We start from the raw sequence: 24,624 nt of genomic DNA, 5'->3' as shown, positions 1-24,624 counted from the left end.
GTTGTCCTACTTGCCCCCATTGTAACTCAAAGGGTGTAATATCAAGGTCTTTTCACTCCTCATGCTCAGTTAATTTTGCTTTCTTTGGCCAGGATAAGAGGGGTCAGGTTCTCACCCACCCCCTCTGTCCCTATCACGGAAACTTTCTAATGCATTAGTTGGGACAGGGGTAGGGAAACTAACCACTTTCCCCCTCAAGTGTGCTTGTTCAGTAGGGGTAGCTATCCAGATAGAGCAGATGTATCTGTGAAGCAGCAGGGGGGAGGAAGAGATTTTTATTCTTCAGGGTAGCTGAAAGGGGAAAGACCAGATATGGGCTCTTTTCCACCAAAAAGGTGGGTAACTTTTACTAGGAGGAGGGACTCTGGACGAGGTGTTGTTCTGAAATAAGGGGAGGGAACTATAGGGACAAAGGCAGGGCCTGTTACTCTCACCCAGAACCAGGACTGCAGCACTCACTTGGCGAAGTTGGCCAGGTTCTGGGTGACCTTGGCAATTAGCGTGAGGGTGCGGGCAGTGCGGTCATCTGGGTACTCCTGCAGCAGGTTGAAGAGTGAGGGCGACATGATGGCAGGGCAGAGGAAGCGCAGAAAGAGAGAGGCACTGATGAGCCGCTCGCTGATATCCGGCCGGCCTCGGCTGCTGCACTCTTGTCGCCAGGAGGCAAACACCTCTTTCAGCTCCCGAGGGAAAACACTGCATAGAAACAGACAAGGATAGGCGCGGTGGTCAGGCAGGGGCTCAAGCCAGCTGGGTGGAGGGCAGGATCTGGTTCTGCCTCCTAACAAACCCTCTGCACTTCCATTCCTCAGCAAGTTGCCCACCCAGCAGGTAGGGGACAGTGCAGAAGAGCGCTGCCTCTGTAGCAGACAAAGCTCCATCTGAGCAGGCTCTCACCAAAGGCTGAGCGGGCCAGGGACAGGCAGTGGGGCTGGCTCTGTGCTCTCACCACAGCCACAGCAAAGGGAGTTCCAAACCATCCTCCACCTCCCCTGGGGGTGACACAGCTTTCTACCCAAACAGCAGGTATGGGTGTCTGGGGGAGTGAGGAAAACAACAGGAAAAGACTGCTGTTCCTTGGATTCTCATCACTGGCTTTGAGATTCATTGTTTGCCTGAATAATGTCATAGGAACCTAAGATTTGCTGGGGAGCTCGAGATGATGAAGAAGAGGGAGCACCCTTAACTACAGAGTGAGAACATAGCTCTCTATGCTTTGGATAGGTAAGGAAGAGGAAGCAGTGATCTCCCAGGGTGACATGGTAAGAGGGCAGAGCTGGCCCTAGAACACAGGGATGCTAGCTGGCTCTGTGGGCACCCTAACCTGCTACAGTCAGGGTCTATCTTGCCAATCTTTAAGTGACTTTCTTAACTTCCCACCCTAAAAGATGCACCTCCCACCCTGGGGTGGACCAGGCCCTGGTAACTCCCAATCTGTCTGTGCCTGGCTACGTGATAAGCTCAGGGTGACCTGACCGAGACCCTGGTCCTTCCTGAGCTAGTCTCCTGTCCCTTAAATTGAGAACAAGGCCTGCCCCGATGAGCTCACAGAGGCCTCTCTAGGCTGAGGCACGAAGACCATGGAGGGTCTAACCAGCCTGAAATGCCACCCCCCAGGCCCAGCAGGCTCTCCTGCAAGGACTGCAGGTAGAACTGCCAAAGGCTGCTGGTGAGGAAGCAAAGGGGAAGGTCTTAGTCCCAGCCTTGTAGCGCCTGGCACAAAACTGAACAGGGGCAGGCATAGAGCAGTGTCATCAGTAGATCAGTAATGGCCTTACTCAGAAAAAGAAGAATCTGACAGACACCAGAAAGAGGAAATGGAAAATCCTTGTCCACACAGGAATGTTTCCCATGTCCCACACCCAGCTGCCCTGGAATGGGGATGGAGGGTAAAAGCCCTGCCCAGAGAGTATGTTCCCAGAGAGTTCAAGGCTCTTGAAGCCCAAGGTGCCTACCAGCTCCAGGAAAGCACCCTGCACAACACAGGCTGGGTAGCTGGGCACCCACCCCGCTGACCCAGGCCATTCCCTCTGCCTGCCCCCTTCCCGTGCCCACTGCTCATCCTGCAGACCTGCCTCTGTCTGCTCTTTGGAAGCAGCAAACACTCCCTGGTCCTCCTGCATGCCCGGCCCTGAGTTGGTAGAGACACCTGCACGAGGTAGGCCTCGACATGGCAGGAAACACATTCAGACACACAGCCCCACTCTGATGGGACAGAGCTGTGACAGCAAGGACCCAAGAGGCATGAGTCTGGAAAGATGAAGGGCTGCAGTGCTGGCAAGGGTGAGGCCTTACAGCAGGAGTGTGTGCAGGTCAGAGGCAGTGAAATAAAAGAACCACAAAGCAAAAGAGGGAAGCATAGCTGCAATGGGGCTCAGGCAGAAGGGAACAGCCTTGAACTGGAGCTGCCTGAGGCAATTCCTTCAGTGTGTAAATAAACCCAGGGGTGGCAGCAAAGCCCTCCTGGACAGAGAGCTGTCTGTCTGTCTGGTAGTGCTGGAGAGCAAATCCAGGGCCTTCACACTGAGCTACATCCCTAGCCCTGTTTTTTATTTTAAGATAGGGTCTGGCAAAGTCACTTGGAATTAAGATCCTCCTATCTCGGCCTGCCCACTCCTTTCTTGTTCTCTCCTCCCAGCTAGAGGCCTGCCCTATGCTTTGGCACCCACACATTCCCCTGCTGGGCTGACTGCAGCCTGTGTTGTGAGCACCATAACTTCTATGGAAGGAGGGGCATCTCCAAAGTGAGTGCCCAAGCAGGTCTCATCAGTCCTGTGCCACACACACCCTGGGCACCACGCAGGGTGCTAACTAGTCACAGATGCAGACATATTGCTGTGCCCAGATTCCTCCTATGTTAAGAACTACACCATCCATGCATGTGACAGGCTGAAACACCCTCCCGAATTCGAGAACCCAAAAGGACCACGACAGGAGCCTGGAAATCCAGTTACTCAGTGGGGTCAAGCAGCAGGTGGATTCTGACCTGTGTCTGGCACACTGTGGACAAAATGACACAGATCAGGACAGGCAAGACACAGGGCAGGGTCCTCAGGGGATCATGGGCACTGACCAGTAGGAGTTGATGATCTTGCAGAAGGCCAGTTCGCAGCACATCTTGAGGTTGCCCTGGTGCTCAGGGAGGTCAGCGGCTGAGCACTTGCTCGGATCCACCTCACAGTTCTCGTCTGACTCATACAGAGCTTTGATGAACTCACCTGTGGCCAGGGGCAGGGAGGGGGCATGAGGGCTGGGTGGGAACTGTCAAGCCCTCTGCCCACCTCTGGTCAGCACCCTCCCTACCTAGGGCATCTTGCAAATACTTCTGGCCCACAAGCTTGAGGTACTCCTCTATGGCCTTGGTGGCCAGCGTGTTCTCCCGGAAAATGAGGTGCTCGTTGTCCCCACAGCGGTCCACCTCTGACATCATCAGGTCTGTCAGGAAATCCTGGGGAGAGAGGAGGTGAGCAAAGAGCTGAACTGGCCTAGTAGGACTATAGTGCCAGCCAGAGAGGAAGCCCTTGCTCTCAGGCTGCTCATTCCATGCTGCTGGGGACCCAGGGAGAAATGGAATGCCACCTCAGAGGCTGCTTGGAGGGCAGGCTCGGCAGGACGGCCTGGTGAGGGAGGAGCCTGGAGCTGGAGACATGGATAGGAAGGCGGCCTAGATGAAAGCTTGCCACATGGAGCCACAGCCTCCACATTATGTTCAGACTGGCTGGATTCAATGCTCTCTATTCAGCCCTGAGTGGCAGTCACAGGACAGCTTGCCACCTCAGGCAAGCCAGAGGAGGAGTTCGACCGCCTTCTGGTACCAACAGCTGCTAGGATGCACCCCTGAGCCATGGAAGGCAGGGTGTGCGTGTATCCACCAGGTACAGAGCAGGACAAGAGGACAGAAGGTCAGCTGCCCTGGGTGGCAGTGCGCTCCTGTGCTCAGATGGCTGAGAGTGGGGACTGGTGTCCACCTAGCAGGGCCCTGGCTTGGGAGGCAGATGGTGGCACCACAGCCCCTCACTGCCATAGTTCCACAGCTGCCTTGGAGGGTGGCTGGTAAGCACCCAGATGAGGAGCCTTAGCCATCCCTCTGCTTAACAGCACCCACACAGACAGCAACCCCTTCCCTCTGGAGTCCTGGCTCCTTGCATCCACACACAACCTGTAACTTCAGGCAGTGGGAGAAGAGAGGCAGGTAGGGCCGTGACTCAGGGAAGGTTGAGCCAGTGTGGACCAGGGTTTCTGATGCTCTAGAAATTCCTCAATCCAACGGGCCAACTATGGGGCTCTTTCAAACACAGAAATGAGACTCAAACCTTGGAGACTAGGCTGGCCGACAGAGACAGAAGCTGACATGAAGCTGTTGTGGCCTTCCTAGGGGTCATGCAGCCCAAGGACCACTTCCTGAGCTGCAGGTGGTTCTAGAGTCCTGTCCTCTGAACAGAGGTAAGACCATCTCTCCTAGGGCTCCCACTCAAGCCCACAGCCTCCCGCACCTCCTGCAGTAGGTGCCAGGTCCCAGGGAGGGGAAAGCAAGGCACAGAGAGGTAAATGACTTGTCCAAGGCTGCAGAGTTACCTGGGGCCAGATCCAGCCCAAGTCTCCTGCTACCCAGGCCTGCCCCTTGTCGCACAAACTTCCCTCACCAGGTTTGCTCCCTCGCACAAGGAAGCCTCAGTAGTTTCCAAGTGTTCCAGAGAACACAGCACCCTGCTGCATCGGTCACTTTTCTTCCTTCCATCCACTGCCTCCTCACCCTGCTGAGGGCTGCTGAAGCTAGCTGGAGACCCGGCTCTCACTGCCCTCCACAGTGGCACCTTTTAAGTCTGCTTCCCCAATCACTGCAGCCCTCAGGACCAGGGACTGAAAGGTCAGATTTAGCAGCAGGAAAGGCTCAGGCCCTGCTGCCTCCCTCAAACCCTTTCTGGGCCACAGGCTTCCTCACTCATTGGTTCCCAGCACCCACAGCCCACCACTGCCCGGTGAATTAGCGGGCCCTTCCAGCAGCCTCACCTAGCACGTCTGAAGGCTGGGGAGAGTGAAGCAGTCGCCTGACAAAGTGGAGGAAGGCACCGCCCTGCCAAGTAGGCAAGTTTCTCTCCCGAGAGCTGGCCTTGCTGCACAGTGCCAACAGAGGAGGGGGCTACAGAGGGCCCGTAGGGGCCAAGGGACTTCCAGCCCAAGCCTCCTGCCAGGGCTTTTGGGCACAGGTAAGAGGACAAGGGGTCTCTGAATCATGCACAGCTCCCTACCTGGGCCTCCTCCACCCCTGGTTGAGGCCTCAGGACCGTGACCAAGGGCAGTTTCCCACCCCCACCACACAAGCCATATATGCTCTCAAACCACTGAAGCCAGTTTCTTGACCTAGCACTTGGGGTCTATCCATGTCACGGGCCAGTCCAGCCCAAGTCTAGCCCTCCCTCTTCTTCCCCTTCGGGCAGCTCGGCCCAGCGGAGGTGGCACAGTGAAGAGGGGAGGATGTCACACAGGTGAGGCCCATGTGCTCCACTAGGCTGGCAAGTCCCCTAAACCAGGTGGGAGAGGCTCTGAGACACAGCACGGTGGGCCCATCTTCGGGAGTGGCAAGTAACAGGAGAAGGTGGGGCTTGGGGCCGAGGCTGGCTGACGGTCCGCCTGTGTATGAAATCTGTGCCTGAGCTGCCACAGCGGGCAGAGGCTGTGGCTCACCTGGTACATCACCTCTGGGGATGTCTGTCCAGTCTAGCACCCACTGGGTATGTGTGCCTAGAATCCATGTGTGCTGGGAGGGCTCAGCTCCACGCCCTGGTCCTGAAGCCCTCACAGAACGGCCCCACCAAGAAGGAGCGTGAACCTTCACACCTCATGAGCAAATTCTTGGCTTTAAAGATCCCACCTGGCTGTGACTGGTGTCCCCAAGGTCTGCATGAAGCTGGGTACTTAATAAAGACACAGGAAGGGCGGGCAGTCCCACACCTGTGACCAGGCCTCCCTACCAGCGGCGCCCACACGCACCTTCACCTTGCCCGTGCTCTGCAGAATGTGCACCAGGGCAGACGCCATCTCCTCCTTGGTCTTGGCACTGAGGATGGGCTCAAGGGCTGCGCACAGCCCCAGGTAGTGGTTGGTGATGTGCTCGGCAAACTCCTTGTACATCTCCATGGGCAGGATGGTGATGGTCTGGTAGCGCGCCTTGATGCGGATCATAGGCCCGGGGCCCTTGCCGCCCTTGGGGTTGGGCGTCACCACCGGGTACCACTTCTCCACAAACTGCCGCCCAGCCACCGAGGCAGCGGGCAGGCTCACCAGGCCCAGGTAACTGTTGCGTTCCTTCTTCTTCTTCTTGTCGGTCTCCCGGTACAGGTGGACGGTGACTGTGCGCAGAGGCGGCAGGTTGTGGAACTCGAAGTGCTCACCCCAGAACACATTGTCCGTCTTGAGCTTGCCCGTGGTGCGGGCGTAGAGCACGTCATCCAGGCACAGCTCACACAGGTACTTCTTCTTGGCCGGCAGGTCCTTGGCCTCAATCACCCATAGCTTCAGAACGTGCTCCACACGCCGGCTGTTGTCCTGCATGTGCACAGGGGCCCAGGGTGGTCAGCTGGGCTGCCAGCTGCCCAGCTTAGAGCCCGGAGTCCTGGGGTATCTGGGAGGGGACCTGAAGGTGGTAGTGGTGGTAAGGACTCAGATCCCAGCACTGGATGGGGTCCAATGGCCACGGTTCCATGTCTGCTCTACCTCACACAAGCTCATTTGGGTGAGTAACACAATCTGGGCCTCAGTCTGCTCTCCATAAAACAGGACAAAGTAATTCCTGGCTCAGAGGGGAGACTGAGGAAAGAGGAGAGCACAACGCCTGGCACATCGCTGGGGAAGCAGACATACGAGGAGAGATTACAGTCAGGATCCCTACCAATTGCGGGAACCCAGGAACTGTGGGAATACAGAGGAGGGCACTAAGCTGTGTCAGGGTTGCCCACCTGCAGGAGGAAGCAGATGTCTAAGGTGGATGGGAACAGATGAGCCAGAGTCAGGTGGGGGAAATGGGGACAAAAGCTGTAGGCAGAAGGTCACAGTGCCCAACTCGCCACTTCTCCGGCCCAGCCTCCTCGCTGTGTAGCTCTGGTGAGAGGTGCTCAGCAGCTGTACTGGCCCACTCGAACCCTGGTACAGTTTACTCGGGCTCTGGATTCACTCCAACCCTGTCCTTCATGGGCGTCCTGCCCCTGCTCCCTCATGTAGGAGGCTCGTCTCAATCCCAATGCTCCAGTGAGAGGAGCGGCAGGCCTACCTTGTTGGGGTGCACTGCTCGCCGCAGGTTCTCCATCCACTTATCCCGCTCTGCTGCAGACCTGCAGGAAAAGCACTTGCTCCCCGATGATGTTGTCACCTGCAGGGGGCAGACAACAGTGTTATGGGGGAAGGATGGTGGTAAGACTGGGCAATGATGAAAGGCCTGCATGGCCACTGGATCTGCACACAGCCTCTGGAAGAAGGCAGGACAAGGAGCAGAATTACCCAGGCACCTCACGTTCCACAGAGATACACTGAGACCCACTGTCCCCGAGCAGCTCAGCAGCTGGCAGTGGCCTGGCTCCTCATCCCTGCCTCACAGTCCTCCTGTCCAGACAGGGAAGCACTTCTTCACTCTGACTCCCTCTTCCCAAGGGAGAAGAGAGTATGGGGCACCCTGCCCAGGACAGAGGGTAATGCTCACAGCAATCAAAGCCTTCTTAAAAGCAGAACCACAAACTCCAAGGAGAAAAGCAAGGGCAAGCACAAGAATCACCTCAGTCCCTAGCCGACGCCTTCTGAGGGTTCTCTTGCTCAGCAACTGCGACAGTGACAGACACAGAAGCCTAACAACTTGTGCCAGGACTACAAGGGCCTCTTGCCTAGAACCTTTACCTTGCCCTGCCTGCCTCGCTTCTGCTCATCCCCTGGTTACACCTTAGATATTTCCTCCAAGCAAGAGACCGTGGCCCAAGATGCTCGCACTCTGCCCACAAAATCCCCAGCAGGATGCTAGACGCCTTATCCAAGCACCTGAGGGCCTGCAAGTTGCCCAGCAGCCCTTGCTACGAACAAGTGGACAGGAATGGACCACCTCAGCTATCCTAGACAAGGAAGTCCTAGCCCAGATCCAACCTGACTCAGCTGGGAGTCTTAAACCAGAAACAGCACACAGGAGGCACAGGCGGTGGGCAGATGCCAGGAGGTTGTCACACTAGTTCCTAAATGGCAGCTTGTCATTATCAGGCTCATTCCTCTATCAAAGAGCTCCCTAATTATGCATGATTGCTGGGGGTGAGAGTGGATGTGGGGTAGGAATCTTCCCAGAAACAGAAGCAAAAAGACAATGGGAATAATTGGAGAAATAATGAGGAACTCCCAGGAATACTGGCAGCATTAGTAACATGGTACTGGCTTGGTCTCTCAGCCTGGTGGTATGAATTCTGACATCCTGCTTTCTCCGGGCCATGATTCCCAGCTACCAAGTGGGACTTCACAGGTAACCCCTGGGCAATGGCTGTGTGCAGGCTGGGTCACTGGGCCTCTGCTCTCGAATCCTGGGTCCATAGAATGCTGGGCAGGAAACGTCTGTGCTCTCACTGAACAGATGGGGAAACAGGCCCAGATTTGGTGGGGGGGCTCCCCATAATCCTCATTGTGTTGGAGAGTGAGCAGGCTCCCATATGGGGCCTGAAGCTTATGCAATTCCACACAGGCTTTTTGTTACTCACTTTCACCCGCTGGAGGCCCAGCAACTTCCTTTAGTAGCATGGAGAGCAGGCTTTGGGTCACTTCCAAAGAGCCCTCTAGCAAGAGTAAGCCCCCTCCACTCCCAGGTCTACCTGCCTCCCGGAAGCCAAAAGCTATGAGCAGATTCTGGCCATTTCCGAAGAGCCTGCTCCTTGCTGAAGCCAGAGCAATCCAAGAGGAGGCCTGGAGACCTGGCCAGAGAAGGACACTGGTGCCGCACCCCAGCCTGTGATGGGACCCACCTCGAAGCAGTAGTCCTGGCCCAGGATGCTACTGTGCACCGGCTTGATGACCACCTCCTCCTCCATGCTGAGGTCCAGTGCCTCCACTGCACTGCTGGGGCTGAGCAGGGACTCGTGGGAGCGAGACTCCTTCAGCCTTGGCATCAGATGGGACCTGAGGAGGTGGGCAATACAAGTGTCAGATGGGGCCTGCGGTGCCACAGCCAAGCTGGCTGCCAGCTCCCCACCCACTCATCTGCTCTGCCCCTGCCCCTACTTCCCTTTTGAGGCAGTCACTCCCCCTCCCAAACACCCACCTCTCCTTTGTTTTCATGCACGTGTGGGGAGAGGGGTTTCACAGAGACCCACCAGTCCGTCTTCTCCACTATGGGGGTCTGGGCAAGGAGCGCAGACTCTCAGAGAGCAAGAAACTGAAGATTCTATGACCACCTGGGTTTAAGTGAGCTTTTCCGTCTGCAGGGCAGGGTGTGGCCTGGCCCTGAGATCCCCAGGAAAGAGGTGCCTAGGCCCAGACAGCTTTCTAGGGTTCTGGGGCCTTCCCCACTCCCCTGGGTCCCTGTCTAAGACCAAAGTAGTCTCCTTGTTCCAACATTCATGCAGAATGCCACTACCAGCAGAACCTTTTCCATACACTGTGCCACTCCACCAACCTCCATGAGGTAGGAGACCCAGGAACTTTCACTGGTCCATTTTATAGATGAAGAGTTTATAATCCTAGCTACTATGCAGGATGATGAGGTAAGAAAGTCTCAAGTTTAAGGCCAGGCTAGGCAACTTACCGAAATGCTATCTCAAAATAAGAAGGGCTTGACTGTGGCTCAGTGGTAGAATGCTTGCTTGGCATGCATGAGGCCTTGGGTTCAATCTCCCCAGTATAAGGGTGGATGGAACACATGAGGACAATATGGCTCCATGGGGAAAGGATGTTAATCTGCAGTTGGGGCCCACATACCAGGACTCAGACCCAGGTAAGGTCCGTGGGCCTAACAGGCCTTGGCACAAGGCACAGACACCTGGACTGGCTCTGACAGATCATCTAGCTCTGGACCTGAGCCCACTATTCACCTACTATGTGGTCCTAGGCATGTCACCCCTCACTAGCCCTAGCCTTTATACTTCAGTTTTCTCAAGTGTACCATGTCGAAAAAACCAAGGGAGTACCTGTTCTGGTGCTTGGAAATAAGCACCTCAGAGAGGTCAAGAGCCCCTTCCTGAGCCACAGCACAGCATCTGTGCAACTGGCACCTCCTCCCACAACAGGGGCAGAGGAAAAGCCTGAGGCCTGGCTGGGCCCAGAAATACCATTCCTGATATGGAAGCTGGGCAGGTCTTGCCTGCACCTGTCTGTGGCTCAAACCCCTGGAAAAATTTCCCTTCCTGGGCTTAGCCACACAGGCCATCCCCATCACCTTCTGACCGCTGTCCTGGCTCCAATGCTCTGAAGGCTTAGCCCATCATTCTCTCCCTACCTTAGTCAGGTGGGGGGTTGGGCCCTGACCTGCAGAGACTCGGAGCCTGACAGAGTCTCCTGAGACCTCCATGCAGGGCACACATCCTGCACACCCAGTTCCATGATCACCATGGGCTGAGGTTTATGATGTATGGCCTCAGGATTCAGAGAAGGGCTTGAAAGCTCTAGGCTCAAAGAGGCCACCTTCCCACCCCAAACTCTACATCTCCTTGGTAACAGCCCTGTATGTACATGAACCTTCTCCCAAAACCAAGTCTAGGCACTGAAAGGTATTAGAGCTTCACGCAGGACCCCTAGCCCTTGGACACCCTACACGGCCCACCCACAGATACCCAGTCAGCCTTCTCCCACTGCCTCCCCATACACAGCATGAGCTGGCCTCTGAAAGCCCTGAGGAAACGGACAGGACCAGAGGAAAGCTATGAGGCTGCTGAAGTCAGCCTGGAACCCATCCAAACACACTCCCTGTGGAGCTCCTGCCCATGGCCCAAGTCCACCAGCACACACACCTGGCTCCTCCAGAACCCTCTCTGAGATGCCCCAGCTCACAAAGGCACACAGCGGCCTGCCTACCATGCCATTACCATTCTAGGTGTTCGGAAAGGCTTTCACCCTGACAACCTCTCAAAAAGCCCGGCCTCCTTCCCATCAGAGCACAGACCAATGCTGGGGGGAGGTCTGCCTTCTGCTTGGCTGGGAACCCAGCAGCGGCTGGCACTGGCCATGGCACTGGGCAGCCTATCTCTCTGACTACAGGCTTCCCTCCCTCCAGATGGGCCTCATACCTCCCTGGAAGATGCCCTATCTCAGACACTGGGGAAGTCACCTCACCTAGGAAGAGCCTGGGCCTGCAGACCCTAGGCTCCGATATCCACGTCCTCAAATAGTCCACAGCCTGGCTCAGACTGTTCTCTAGCCCAGCCTGATCAGGATACTGGGAGCCCAAGCGGGTCTGGCAGGGCCCAGGAAGTACTCAGGGAGGAGCTGGTGAACCAGGCCACCTCCTGCCTAAGACGCCTGAGCGTGCTCACTGGCTGGAGAGAGGAATGGGAGGCATGGTTCAGCACACTGGGCCTGTCTAGGGAGATCCAAGAGCCTTGACAGCCCCAAGCACCCAGCAGGCCTGAGCCAGATCCCAAAACAGTCACAGCTCAGAGCCTGTGGCTGCAGAACCCTCCCCCCCTTCCTTCCTCACCGTCCTGTCCCACAAACATGTTCCAGCTGGCCCAGGACTTGCTGGGAAAGTTCCTGGCAGAACAGAAGTCTGAAGGTAGCTCAGGGCCCAGCCCTTAAGGCACCCTGGACTACCCCAGCTCAGCTGACTGCAGCTGGACAGCCCCAACTCTACCCACCTCCCCAAGGGCTTCTCCAGGAGGGTGGACATGAGAGGCTGCACCCAGCCCGGGAAGGGGGCTCCTCCAAGGTCTCCCAGGATGCCCCTGGGCCTCAGGTGGGTGGTGGCAGGGCATGTGGGCTCCTGTATCTGCATTTCTTTGTCACTCAGCATCTCTCTGGGCCCTGATACACAGCAACCTTGGTTCTCAACCCCCTGGCCCAGAGGGAGCCAGGGTGCTCTGGGTGCTACAACCGGCCAGGGTGTGTCTGGCAGCTAGCTGATAAGAGGACTGAGGGCTCAAAAATAAAAGGGTGGTTATTAGATCACTTCCTGGACACAGCAGGGCCATCTCATGGTTTAAAAAGCAACTCTCCAGGAAGCCAGCCTGCCACATGTCTGCAGCTCCTCACTACTCCACACCAAGGATTGCCAGCCCCATGAGTCAGCCAAGGCAGGCCTTTACCCCACCCGGCCTTCAGCTTATGCAAAGTATGGCTGGATCACTTCCTTCTCACCTCCAGTCTGCGCCTTGCTAGACTGAGCAAGCAGCCACCTGAGGCACAGAGGAAGACGGGCACCCCAGACTGCCCAGGTTCCAAGTGGGGAATGACGCACAACCTCCCGACTTGGGAAGTTAGGCAGAAGAGTGAAAAAGCGCTGGACCCTCTCTTGCTCTCATTCCACTCCCAGGAGAAGGGCACTCGGAGGTACCAATCACACACAAGCCAGCTCGCTGTACATTCTGTTTCTCATTTCAGTTGCACACAACTCTGCCAGAAGCATTCATCTACCCAATTTTACAGAAAGGTAAGTTGGGCTCAGGAAGGGAGAATTACTTCATCTGCTGGAGATTCCCTTCTAGGATGCAACCCACGTGTAGGCCCTGCCGACCACTCCACAGATGTGGAGTCTGGGTCTGGTGCCACTATATGAAGGGCCTCTGAAATCCACTAGTCCCTGGGTTAGGTCCCTCCCTGCTTGCCAAGGATAGGAGGGATAGAAGGTGGCCCAACTGCATGGCTTCTCCCACTGTCCACTGTCATGACCACTTTCCCCTCTGACATTCTGTGGTCCTTTGAAACAAGAGCCTGATCCCCCTGGCAAGGTGATAAAAAGGAAAACAAGTCAGGTGCGGTGATACACACCTGCAATCCCAGCACTTGGGAGGCTGAGGCAGGAGGACTGCCTTGAGTTCTAGGCCAGCCTGGGCTATATAGTGAGTTCAAGGTCAGAGAACTATACAGTGAGATCCTATCTCATAAAATTAAAAAACAAGCCAAGGAGAGCAAAAGGCCTTCAGCTAGGGGCCTCTACCCCTGCAGATCACCTCCACGGTCCAGGTGTGAACCAGTTCTCACAACAACTCTGCCAAGAATACAGTGTAGCTATGCCTCAGAGAGACAACACCACACACGTGCCACTTCTTACCAGGGCAGAGCCAGCACCCTTGAGCCAGTCACCATGGTACTGTCACATGCTTCACCTCATGGAATCTTCAACAGCCCAAGAGACAGATGCTAACCTCACCCCACATTAAGCAGAGGAAGCGAGACCCAGGGTCCCATCCTTCTCCTGGTGTTGCTGTCACACTTGGGTCTATTTCCCTATAGGAAAAAGGAAAATAGACTCTTGCCTCAAATGAAAACAATGATATCAAACTGCACTAAGAGATGAGATTTTCAGGGTGAGACACTTCCCAGGCCATTGGGTTTGTGATGGGGATCCCCCCCGCCAAAGACCTCTAAAGAGCCCAGGTCTTGGTTCTTAGGGCTGCTGGCCAGAGGCCCACCTGCTTCTTCCACTTGTAGCTGGGCACCCCAGGACCTACGTCTCTCAGGCAGGCCTCCAAGCACATGCCATCCTCCTGCCAAGAAGTCCCCTTCCCTGGGTCCCATCCAGTTCTCATCAGTGCCCTTTCTTCCATGAAGTCTTCTCAGACTCCCTGGCCAGACAGTGCCATTCACCATGCTGTGCTGGGAAACTATCCCACAGAGCTGTCCCTCTGCCAAGGTGGGGGTGCTCCTTGAAAGAAGGGCCGGGCCTGGCTCAGCTCTAAAATTCAGAGCCTCAGACTTCCTGGGTGAAACCTTAATACGTCACCAGCCCAGGTCAGGGTGGAAAGGAAGTCAGCTGGGATGAGGAAAGACTTCCTTGGGTCCACAAACCCTGATGACACGGCTATTGCCTGGGAGAAGGGTCAGAGAAGATCCATTGGTGGGGGCATCAAGATGGCTACCTGCTTAAAGCAAATTCCTAAGAGCAGAACCACAATATTCACTCCAAAGTATCAGTGAAAGAGAGGATCCCAGGGACTCATCTTATCCACTTCAGCAACACCCTGTTCCCCAGGCCTCTTAGGATCTCCAAAAGCATGGCAGACTCTCTATCCCCATGACAGCCTTCTAGGAACTAAGCACTGTTCCTCCTGCCCTTCCATTTCCAAGCTGGGTTTACTATATAGGAGGCCCTTTCCACAGCTCCATGGCAGGGAATTCTTACACCTCCCAGGAAGGAGGCGGCACCAGGAAACCCAGGTCACTCAGAGGCCAGCCACAGGGTAGCAGTCCCTGGCCAGGGACTGCAAGGAAGGGTATTCCATTCCCCACCACCATCTGCACCTCAGCAGCCTCTGTCCCTGGACAGGTTCCTCTACTTGACATGGCCTTGCTCCCTTTCTCCTCTCTCCCTTCACAGGCTCTATGTAAGATAATCAATTTCCAGAGGCCTCAAGTGAGTGTCAAAACCCTCCTAGAAAGACCCCTCACACGACATTCCGGTTAGTGACCTAGCCATGGGCTGCCCTCAGGAGTTCTGGCCCAGACTTTCTTCAGCTGGTCCCACCTTTCTCTCCATCTCTCTGCTTTCCTGGCCCAGTGCACCACCACCTCAATGCTGCCTCTGATCTTTCCAGATAGCCGAAACCATACCACTTGAGCTCCCTAGTCTCTCTCTCTCCTGCCATGTTCCTCACTTAATTCTCACAGACTATCAGTGCTGAAGCACCATGCCTCAGAAAGGGAAAGTAACGTCAGAGAACACACTACAGTGATCAGTTAGAGGCTGAGTGGGATCTGACTTCAGTTCAGCAGCATGCAAGTCGGGACTCCATCAGCATGTGCCACAGCCTCTGCCCATGGTCCCCTACTTCACGGCAGACCATGGAAGAAAAGAAGGGTCAACAGGCAGACTGACGGCTCACCATGACCTGCTCATTTAGGGTCGGGGAGGAGCCTCTCCCAGGGCCCAGGAAACGTGGGCGTGGGCATGGACATGGGCATGGGCGGGCCACTATTAGAAACAGAGCCAGCCCAACAGCAGCTCATTGTGAAGCCAGGCAGCAGGAACAAGGGGACATTGTCCAACTCTTGGGGCACAGCCTTATCAGATAGCCTTCCAGCCAACCCATAAGCTGTTTTTCAACTCAGATCTGTTTTCCCTTAAAAGGTTAATGACACAAAAGTCCAGAACACTCATTTTTTCAAGAAGGGAGGGGACCCAAAAATAAAAACAAAACTTGAGATAACTGAAAAGCTCTACTTGACACAGTTAAGGATGCTCACGGCTGGGGATGGACGGTAGGGTAAGAGTGGGGTTGTTTAGCTTGGATAGTGGGAGGCTCAGTGTCACCCTCCAAATCTCAAAAGGTCAGTGGAAGCTGCTCTGTAAGATCCCAAGGCCCCAAGGCAGGGCTGGGACCAAGAAGGGCCAATGCCAGCTCAGCCCCAGCTATCTACAAATGACCAGGCTCATTTGGTTTTTCACAATGGGCACACTGTGGCTGAAAATACACCAGCAGGACCTCCAAGAACCATGGTGGGGGTGCACTATCAGGGGGTGCTGGAGCAACAGGGCAGGCAGCACACACAGGCAGGAAGTGGAGGGAGCCCTAGAGTAAACACACTTATGTACAGGTGTGAACGCACGCTACAGAAAAGCCACCAGCAGGTAGAAACAAACAGGAGCCCTGAAGGGTTAGGAGCCTGGCTATACAGTTAGGAACCGACCTTGTCTCTGTTCCTGATACAGCATACAACCCTGAGGGCCTTAAGTGTTCAAGTCTCTGGGTCTGTTTCTTGTTCTTAAGCAAGGACAATAACACATCTCCACACTGCTGCTCCAAGGATCAAATGAGACATTGCAGGGGCATGTCCAGCAGGGCCACAGTCTGTGTCAGCAACTACGATCAGTCACCAGTGACAATCCCAGCCTCCTTCACCCACTTCGTGGCCACGTACTGTTCAAGGAGCTGGATCAGAACTATGAACAACAAAGAAGAGTGCTAGAGATGCTGTTTATCAATACTGACCTTTCTACGATAGGTTAGACTTTCTGACATGGGAATGAGGGGATGCGAATTTCTCAGGGTGTGCACTGCTCTTTCCCCCCACCACTCAAATTTCTTACTTTCTCCATTTGTAAAACATGGACCAACCATATCTGCCCAAATGCCTACGTGACAGTTAATCTTGGTTGTCAACTTGACTGAACTAAGAAACACTACAAAATTCATAATGCACACTTCTGGCTGTGTGTGTGAGGGTTTACCAGAGATGACTGACATGTGGGTTAGAAATCTGAGGAAAGAGCTGCCCTGAATGTGGGCTGTGCCTCAACAGGGTAGGGACCAGATGGAACAATAATGGAGGAAGCCACCAGTATATGCTGTTACTCTCTCTGGAAAAGATCAGGCTCTTTTGCCATGACATTCCTGCTTTGGAGCCAGCTGACCATGGACTAAAACTGCTGAAATTGTGAGCCAAAATCAACCTTTCTCCTTGAAGTTGCTTTTCTCAGGTATTTTGCCACAGCAACAAAAAGCAAACTAACAAACCCACCCAGGATGCCTCAAATTTTTAAAAAGCTCTTAAATTCTTATTGAAATTAAGGAGAAAGAGGGTATGGCTGAGGGTGGCTGCTCTGCCCATGAATCCTAGGTCAGTGGTCCTTAACCCCAAGGCTTACACAGTTACCTGCCACTGGCTGTTACAACATCCAAGCCTGGGAAAGGGTATGAAGAAACCCTGGTCAAGCTGTGTCTCCATAGTCATGCCATCCCAAGGCTGGCAGGTCCTGTTGACCCTGGAGTCAAAACCCAGCAAACTCTCTAGGCCCCTTCAGGCCCAAGCATACTTGCTACACTTTTGCCTGCAGAGCAGGCAGGCCCAGAAAGTGGTGCTAGAGCTCTCTGCCCACAGCAGAAGGTGACCCTGTCTGGACATGATTCTGGAGCATGTCAGGACAAGGGTGCTGACCTTCTGGGAATCAAGCAGCGGGACATAAACAGAACCATGTCCCACAGGAACATCCAGCAGAGCCATCTCTCCCCAGCCCAGCCTTGTCCTGCTGGCCTGGGAACCGGCTGAAGGCAAGAGCTCACTCCTGGCTCAGCTGGGATCCCAGGAGAGGAGAAGAATGTAGCTGCCTGGTTGCCCCAGGGAAGACAGAGCCTGTCCTAAAAAGGCAAAGAGGTTGGCCACTCAGCCTGAGGTTTCCTGGGATGACAGGACCCAGAGGCATGGTCCTTCTCAGCCCTGGGTTTCCTCAGTCCAAGGCCAGGGACAGGTCACAGGAGAAGCAGGAGGGAACCAGTGTGACAGTCTCCATGCACACGCTGAGGCTTGGCCTTGTGCCACCCCCTGAACCCTGGATCCCTACTCCACAAAGCTAAGCTAGCAGGGAGGGTCCATACCCTCCTGTTTTGGCAACCAAAAAACAGGACTGGGGGCTCAATGCCATTATGGCTCAGTGCAGCCTGAGGCCTGTTACCCATAGTGCCGTATAGATACTGACTAAATAAGTGACACAGCGCAGCCTGGACCTAACAGCCACTGTGGAGTCTGCACACCTACTATGTGCTCAATGGTAGGGCAGGTGTTGCTATCCAAGTATAGGTGTCATCTCACAGCCTTCTCCCAATAACCCTGCACCCAAGGTGGCACTGCCTCAGGGACAGGAGAGGAGGACCTCAAACCCAGGGCTGCTAAGTCCTGCCACACACCCCCAGTGAATCCAAAATATTTAATGAAGGGAGCTTTAATACAGGTCTACTTTGCTGAAGAGGAAACTGAGGCTTAGAGAATGGGAGTGGCTTCTCAGGTTATACAGTCTAGAGTAAAAAGCTGAGATCCTGGCATCCTGATCACCCTGTTAGGCAGGCAGCGTGGTACCTCCATCACATGGGGCCAGGCTCTACCCTTAATGCACTTGTGAGCCTGGCCCTCTTCCTCTTGCCCTTGGGCCCACAGACCATAAGCAAATTCCCTTCCTTCCTGTGGCTGCTGTTTCCACAGGCTGAGCTACTTTAGAGAATCACAGAAGCCTCGTGTCAACATGGACGTAAGGGGCCGCCACAACTTCTACACCACTAGCAGTAACCCAACAGTGACACCTCACTGCTGCCAAGTGCTCACTTGGTTCACAGGCCTGGTCCTGTCAGAACAGGCAGCCTTCAGCACCTTGGCCAGACCCCACCTACTTTCCCGTAAAACTGTGGAGTCTGTAAAAGACATCTGGGATCACATTTGCCTTTCTACATCTCATTTCCTTTTTGGGGTGGGGGGTGCAGAGACAGAAGAAACAAAAAACTTTCTACCTAATCCCCTAAGTCTGCAGCCTGAATAATTTCAGGTTTTTAATCAATAGCTGTCAGACTTGTCAAATTACTTTGGGGACTGCAAAGCAGTTTTTAAACATTCATAAACCTCAGTAGAACAGCGAAGTGCCCTGAATTTTAAAAGGACAGGATGTAAAGAAACTCATTGAAGAGGGTGGGATTTGGGCAAATCAAAATTGAGTTGCAGGCCAACTGCCCCTCCAGCTTACAGCTCTCGGCCTCTCCCTGGTCCCCAAGAGAAACTACGAAGCGGCCAGATGCTCAGAAAGTTCAGGGAGAGAGATACCTCCCAGTCCCTACTGCAATCTCCCCAGGGAAAGCCCCTACTACCTCAGCCCCAGCAAAAGAGCCCAACTTCCTCACACCACACTCAGGGCTCTGACCCCAACTGCATCTGCAGTGACCCTGACGCTGTCAATCTGGGGCACTCAGACTCCTGCACCCACTGCACATATGCTGCCTCACCACCGGCCGCTCTGCACCCTTCTGCTGGACCTTTCCACTTGGACCCTCTCAAGATGTTCCACGTCCTGGAAGAGGTGTTGCCTCCCGCTTGAGCTCAATCTGGTCCCATCCCCCAAACATATCCAGGCACACCCGCTCCTTGGTCTGATGGATCACACCACTGAATGTGGGGCTGGTTTCCCCCACCCCACCCCTGCACAGAACTGTAAATACTTCCTATAGCAGCCTCAGAGCCATGGAGAACAGGACCCAAGGTGGGGAATGATGAAATAAACACAAGAAATTAGCTGAAAACTAAGGACTCCTATTCCCAGGAAGTGGCTCCCTCTCTCCTCTTGCTTACCTAACTCCTCCCAGCTTTTCCCTCTGAGAAGCCCTCCTTAGCTTATGCTGGATCCAAAAGGACATAGGCAACAGCATCCTCTCCAGTTTCATCTCCATCTACAACACAGGTGCCATGCCATGTGACAATCCTGGAACTGGGCAGGCTGTTCAAGATAAGTGATGGGGTGACCTAAAGATTGTCTCCTTTCCCTACCTCTAAGAACTGGGCTACTGCTTCAACAAAAGGCCAGCCACTTATCAGCCTGCTCCTGGCACTATACTGGCTGATGACTGGTTGAAGGGATAGAGGACTTCTTTAAAAATAGGCACAAAAGCCAGACATTGTGGGGCATGGCTGTAATCCCTGCTACTCAAAGAGGCTGAAGCAGGAGATCGAAAGTTCAAGGTCAGCCTGGGCAACTTAGCTAATCCTGTTTCTAAATGAAATAAAAATTTAAAAAGCTCTGTAACCTTGGTCAAATTATTAACCCATGTCTCAGTTTTCTCATCTGTAAAATAGGAAGGACACCACCATCAGCCCCAGTGTAGCAGTCACCTGACATGCACTGAGGTCTCCAAATGGGGCCCCTGTGATCAGAGCCTCTATTCCCCGCTCAGGTGGTGCTGCAACTGTCTCATCCTGAGTGTTCTGTTCCCTCGCCCAGTAGCCCAGTACTTCTCTGATGTTCCTAGTTTTTCCCGGCCCACTGACATTTCCAAGACACCCCTCTCACTCTACCCGTTCAGCAGATCCTTCCTACCTGTCCCCACAGCCGGGAGATCTCTCATGAAGCTTCTCTGCCAAGTGACCCCTGGTAACCTCACCTGCTCTGCCTCTAACTTGAACAGGTTCAAGAATGCAGGCCATTTTGGGTAGGCAACTCAAAGACCCCTATTTAAGAAGGGATGCATGGGAGAATAAGCACCCAAAACTCCAACCCCAGTGCTCATCCTTGGGCTGGTCCCTCTTCATTTCTAACTACACTGGGATGGAGGGGCTTTGCGACCACTCAGGGTTCCCTCTTTGTCAGCAGTCTGATCTCAGGCAGAAAGAAGAGGCAAAGCCATGAAGGGAAAGGAGCACTGAGCCAAAGGAGCAAGGGCCTCCTTTCTCCAGCACCGTGGCTCCCACATCTGTCAAATGGGCTGTCCTACTACAGAGCCTGCTGAAGTCATTATGCTAAAGCCCCACCCGCTCCTGGGCTAATCCACTGACCAGGAGGTAGTATCTCAGCCCCAGCCTCAAGGTTGGAGACTTGGGCCTAGAAACCCCCAGCTCCATGTTGCTCTCAAAGCTCGGGGAATGGGAATCCCAGCAGCCAACGGAGCCACTGCTTCTCAGACTATAACCCAGAGTATTTGAGAGCACTGAACAGGAGAGAGGGTGGCTGCTGATAAGCCATAGGCTACGAGACCACAGGCAAGGGCAAAAACTCAGAGAGACCATGGTGAAGAAGACCAAGGGGGCTCTCAAGTTTCTATGTACCCAATCACACACGGGTGCTGGCCCACACTTGAGGAAGTACACATGCCAGGTACTGGCTCCACATTTTACAGCCCCCACACTTATCATTCTAATGTAGCTAAGCTACAGTTAAGGCAACTGAGGTGAACAGGGGCTTCCCCAAGGGCACACAGTGTGCAAGGTTCAGAGGCCCCTCTTACTTCCCATAGTCCACACAGACTGATTCCAGAAAAGCTGGCAGTGTCTGTCACTAGCCACCTGGCCCAAGGTATTCCAGCCCATGAAGTCACACACTTAAAGTACAGCTTCCTAGATATGATCCAAGCCAGCCACACCAGCCTCCTTTGGGCACCCAGCCCGGTCATATGGGGCTGCCCACTTTTGCTCAAGGTAAGACACTCCCAGCAGTTAAGGCCTCCTTCCCTGTCTGTGCCTGGATCAAAGGCCACCACCTATGAGCTTCCCCAGCACAAGTGACAACCACCTCCAGTGCCCCACAAGGAAGTGCCCCTCTGAGAAGGTAAGCAGTTGCTCGGCATCACAGTTCACAGGTACAGGGCCAGGCAGAAGATCTGGCATCTGGGCTCCAACTCCAAACTCTTCTCACTGCCACTGATGCCGCACCAAATCTACAGAAATCACATCATCAAATATACCAATTTTCAAGAGGTACCCATGACAAATGATGCTTTATTTTCACCTAGTGACTGTCTATAAAATGGTGCGAAGGGCATCAAGCTGGTGGCCAGCCTTACCCATCTGGGCACTGTAGTGAGTGAGGATGACAAGGACCAACAGGCCCTGAGTCTAGACTGAGACAAGCCCCTCCTCTGGGTTCTCCAGAAATGGGGTGCTTCCCCAAAGAAGACTCACATAATGGGCACCTGGCTTCTGACCTGGCTTTGGGTCCCAAAGTGACCTGACTTCTGACAGCTGTTCCAAATGGTTAAACTGGAGCCCAAACACACTCCAGGCTCTGACACATCTTCTCGGCACATCTCTGCCCCACTCAAAGGGCTGATAGATCAAGGAGCAGATGCAGAAAGAGAGAAGGTAAGAGAAGAAAGTCCCCACTGGGGCTGCAGCGGAGATGACAGGGCCCCCAAACCTCAGTGCAGCCCCACTAGACCAGCCCAGGCTGAAGGACTCCGAGCTCCTCAAGCTCCTCAGCTTAGAAAACAGCTGGTACTTAGCAGTCACCAGTTCCCAAGGAAGCGTTCCTAGGGCCCCGCCTGCAGAAAGCAGCACGGGCACGAGGTCCTCATCTGAAACTCCATGGTGGCCACACAGGGCAGCCCCATCCTAACAGTTCCCCCTTCGGGGCAGGCAGTGGGTGCCTGGACAGAGGGGTAACTCCAATCCCTCCCCACACGGGACAACTGTGACAGCTATGCTTTCGGTCTCATGGCTCCTCTTCCCAGCTCATTCAGGTCTCCCACCCAGCCTCCCTCCCGGATTCCCTCCCTCATCTCAGCCTCCGCTCAGGATACTCACCATCCCTTAGCCCCGTCACCAGGCTCCCTGGGCCAGGAATGCAGAGCGGCCAGGCCAGCCCTAGCCAGTCCGAGCCCACTCTGGCCCCAGACACACTATTCCAGCCCTGTCCACTGGGACTAATCACAGCTCCTTAAACAAAGGCCAAGTTCCAATTCTCTGTAATGTGTCTTTAAAGGGCCAGTGTCCCACTGGATCTGATGGGAATTTAAAGGTACAGATCCTTTTTCCTATACAGGAAGTGAGGAAAAACAAAACAAAACAAACAACTAACCACAAAAGTCACTACCAGATTAGAGGTCTTGGGTTTCTAAGAGACTGCAGGCAAAATGAACAAAGTAAAATTCCAAATTTTACCTCAAAGTCCCAAAGAACCCCAAAACAAAAGCAACGAGGCTCACTCTCAAGATTAGGAGTAGGAATGGAGGCCATCTTTGAATGGGCAACCACAGCACTTAGAACTTCACAAAACTGTCTCCTTATTCCTCACAATTTTCCAAGGCAGGCAGTGAATCAACCCACCTTCCACATGAAGAGACCAAGGTCGGCCGTGGAGTTGTGACACCAGCCAGAGCTGGACTTGGCCTCCCTCCTACCTGATTCCTCCCGAGCCTGGCTCTGCCCACCTAACACCCACCTGCAGCACATCCTCCAGTGTTTTCCCTCCTAAGACAAATATGGCAGTGAGAAGGGGGCGTCCTTCGTCAGAGAAACCCCAACACAGGCCTTTTGAGGCTGAGTCCCCAGATCCTGAGGTCTGGTCTGTCACTTCTCCATCTCAGATAAGAAGACTGGGAAGCGCGGGTTCCAGCACAACATGAAGAGAGACACAAATGCAGGAGAAGGTAGAGGCAGAGGAGGAGGAAGGAGTCGGGAGGGAGGATAAGAAGGAGAGGGGCAGGTCTGCCAGCTGCGAGGTGGTGCGGGCACTGTACACCCAGGTCCTCAATCCCTCCCTAACAGGTGCTGCAGGCGAGAGGAACTGTGCTTTAGAACCCAAGGCTCAGGCAAACCAAGCCTGTCCGCAGGGATGGAGAGTACCGTTCTCTCAGGGCCCTGAAGCTCCGAGGCAAACAAGGCCCGTACACTTTCCCTGTTCCTGCCTGCCCAGCTGCCAAAGCAGGTGTGGAAGAGCACAGGGAGAGGGAAGAGACTTGACTGTCTGCTCTTAGCGCCAGAACTGAAAAGCCTAAGATGGGTCTGGCTGGAGTGGCTAGGCCCACAGAGGGTATGGCACAGCTAACCTTCACCAGAAAAGCCAAGGCCAGGTGGAGGCCTCAAGTTCAACTCTACAGTGGCCAGCCTGTCAAGGACTTAGCATCCTCACTGTGTTTCCATGGAACCTTGACATCCAATAAGCATGAGGATCTAGGGCTAGTGGTTAAGAACAGGGGCTCTCTGGAAAGACTGTATTTAATTCTGGACTATGTAGTCTTAGACAAATCAAATCACCTTTCTGGGCCTCCCTCAGTTTCCTCCTCTGCCAAATGGGCTACTTAACAGTACTTTTCTCATAGGGTTGCTGGGAGGGTTCAGGGCTCGGAGTGAGCACTTAGCAAAGGCCAGCTTCCAGCCAGGCTGATGGAGACAGCCTAGGTTGTTCAAGGAGGCACAAAACAGGAAATTAGCTTGTAAAGTAGTGACCCTGTGCGAGTCACTTTTCCTTCTGGGAAAGGACCTTTAGTGACTCCCAGGCAGGACTACCTTCTAAAATCCATGCTTCTGCAGGAGACAATAAAGCTGAGAATGGCTGGGCTGTGGCCAGATCCTCTGAAGCTACGGGCAGGTTGCCCTGCCTGTCCAGCCAGCTGAGTCCGCTGAGTGGGAGTCGGGGCAGGAGGCAGGAGGTAGGAGCCCCCAGAGTCCCATTAGCCCTGTGAGCTGCCAGGAAGGAAGCAGCACAAGGCTTCATTTCTCTAGGAGGAGCCCTGTCCCTGACTCTTTGGGTCACATCTCCCCACTCCTCAGGTGTCTTTCATGGCATGTGGCCCAGCTCAGCTGGCTTTGCCCAAGGAAAGTGCTGTAATCAGCCACATAAGCCACCCACAGCTGCTACACCAAAAATCTCCTGAAGCTGGGGTGGGGGGGGGTCCTTCTGCCACAGGCATTCCAAAGCATGAAAAAGTCCAAGGTTGGTCTCACGATTTCTTATTGGAGCCTGATGTATCTGATGTATATGCAGGAACGGGGTGTCAAGCACCAGAGGAACAGGTGGTCAGGGGCAGGAGCAATGCCAGTAGTCCTGACAGAGCACACAGCTGTAACTCCTGACATGCAGTGGAAGAATCAGGTGCCTTAGGTCTACCACTGCTCACCCTTGGGCTTATCAATATGGAGAGGCCTGGGCTGAGTGTTTTACATAACCTAGTTGAAATTCTGTAAGGAAGGACAGGATGCTAGGAAAATTCTTTCACTTTCCTGAGCCTCTATTTTTTCATATATAAAATGAAGGAACCAGCTTCCACAATAGTTATC

General features: G+C 54.2%; 1 protein-coding gene across 1 annotated transcript in view; it reads right to left on the bottom strand.

Annotated features, from left to right (window-relative positions):
* Positions 1-24,624, bottom strand: part of Dab2ip (DAB2 interacting protein) — a 44,602-nt gene that overhangs the window by 16,267 nt on the left and 3,711 nt on the right. The window contains 6 exon segments of the mRNA XM_010602953.3: positions 460-696; positions 3,074-3,218; positions 3,304-3,448; positions 5,992-6,546; positions 7,268-7,366; positions 8,982-9,135. Coding sequence (XP_010601255.1) covers positions 460-696; positions 3,074-3,218; positions 3,304-3,448; positions 5,992-6,546; positions 7,268-7,366; positions 8,982-9,135 — 1,335 coding nt within the window.

This window comes from Fukomys damarensis, unplaced genomic scaffold (assembly GCF_012274545.1).
Source record: "Fukomys damarensis isolate Sample0158 unplaced genomic scaffold, DMR_v1.0_HiC HiC_scaffold_36, whole genome shotgun sequence".
Lineage (NCBI taxonomy): Eukaryota > Metazoa > Chordata > Mammalia > Rodentia > Bathyergidae > Fukomys > Fukomys damarensis.
Note: the sequence above shows the minus strand (reverse complement) of the source record. Positions and strands in the feature narration are given on the sequence as shown.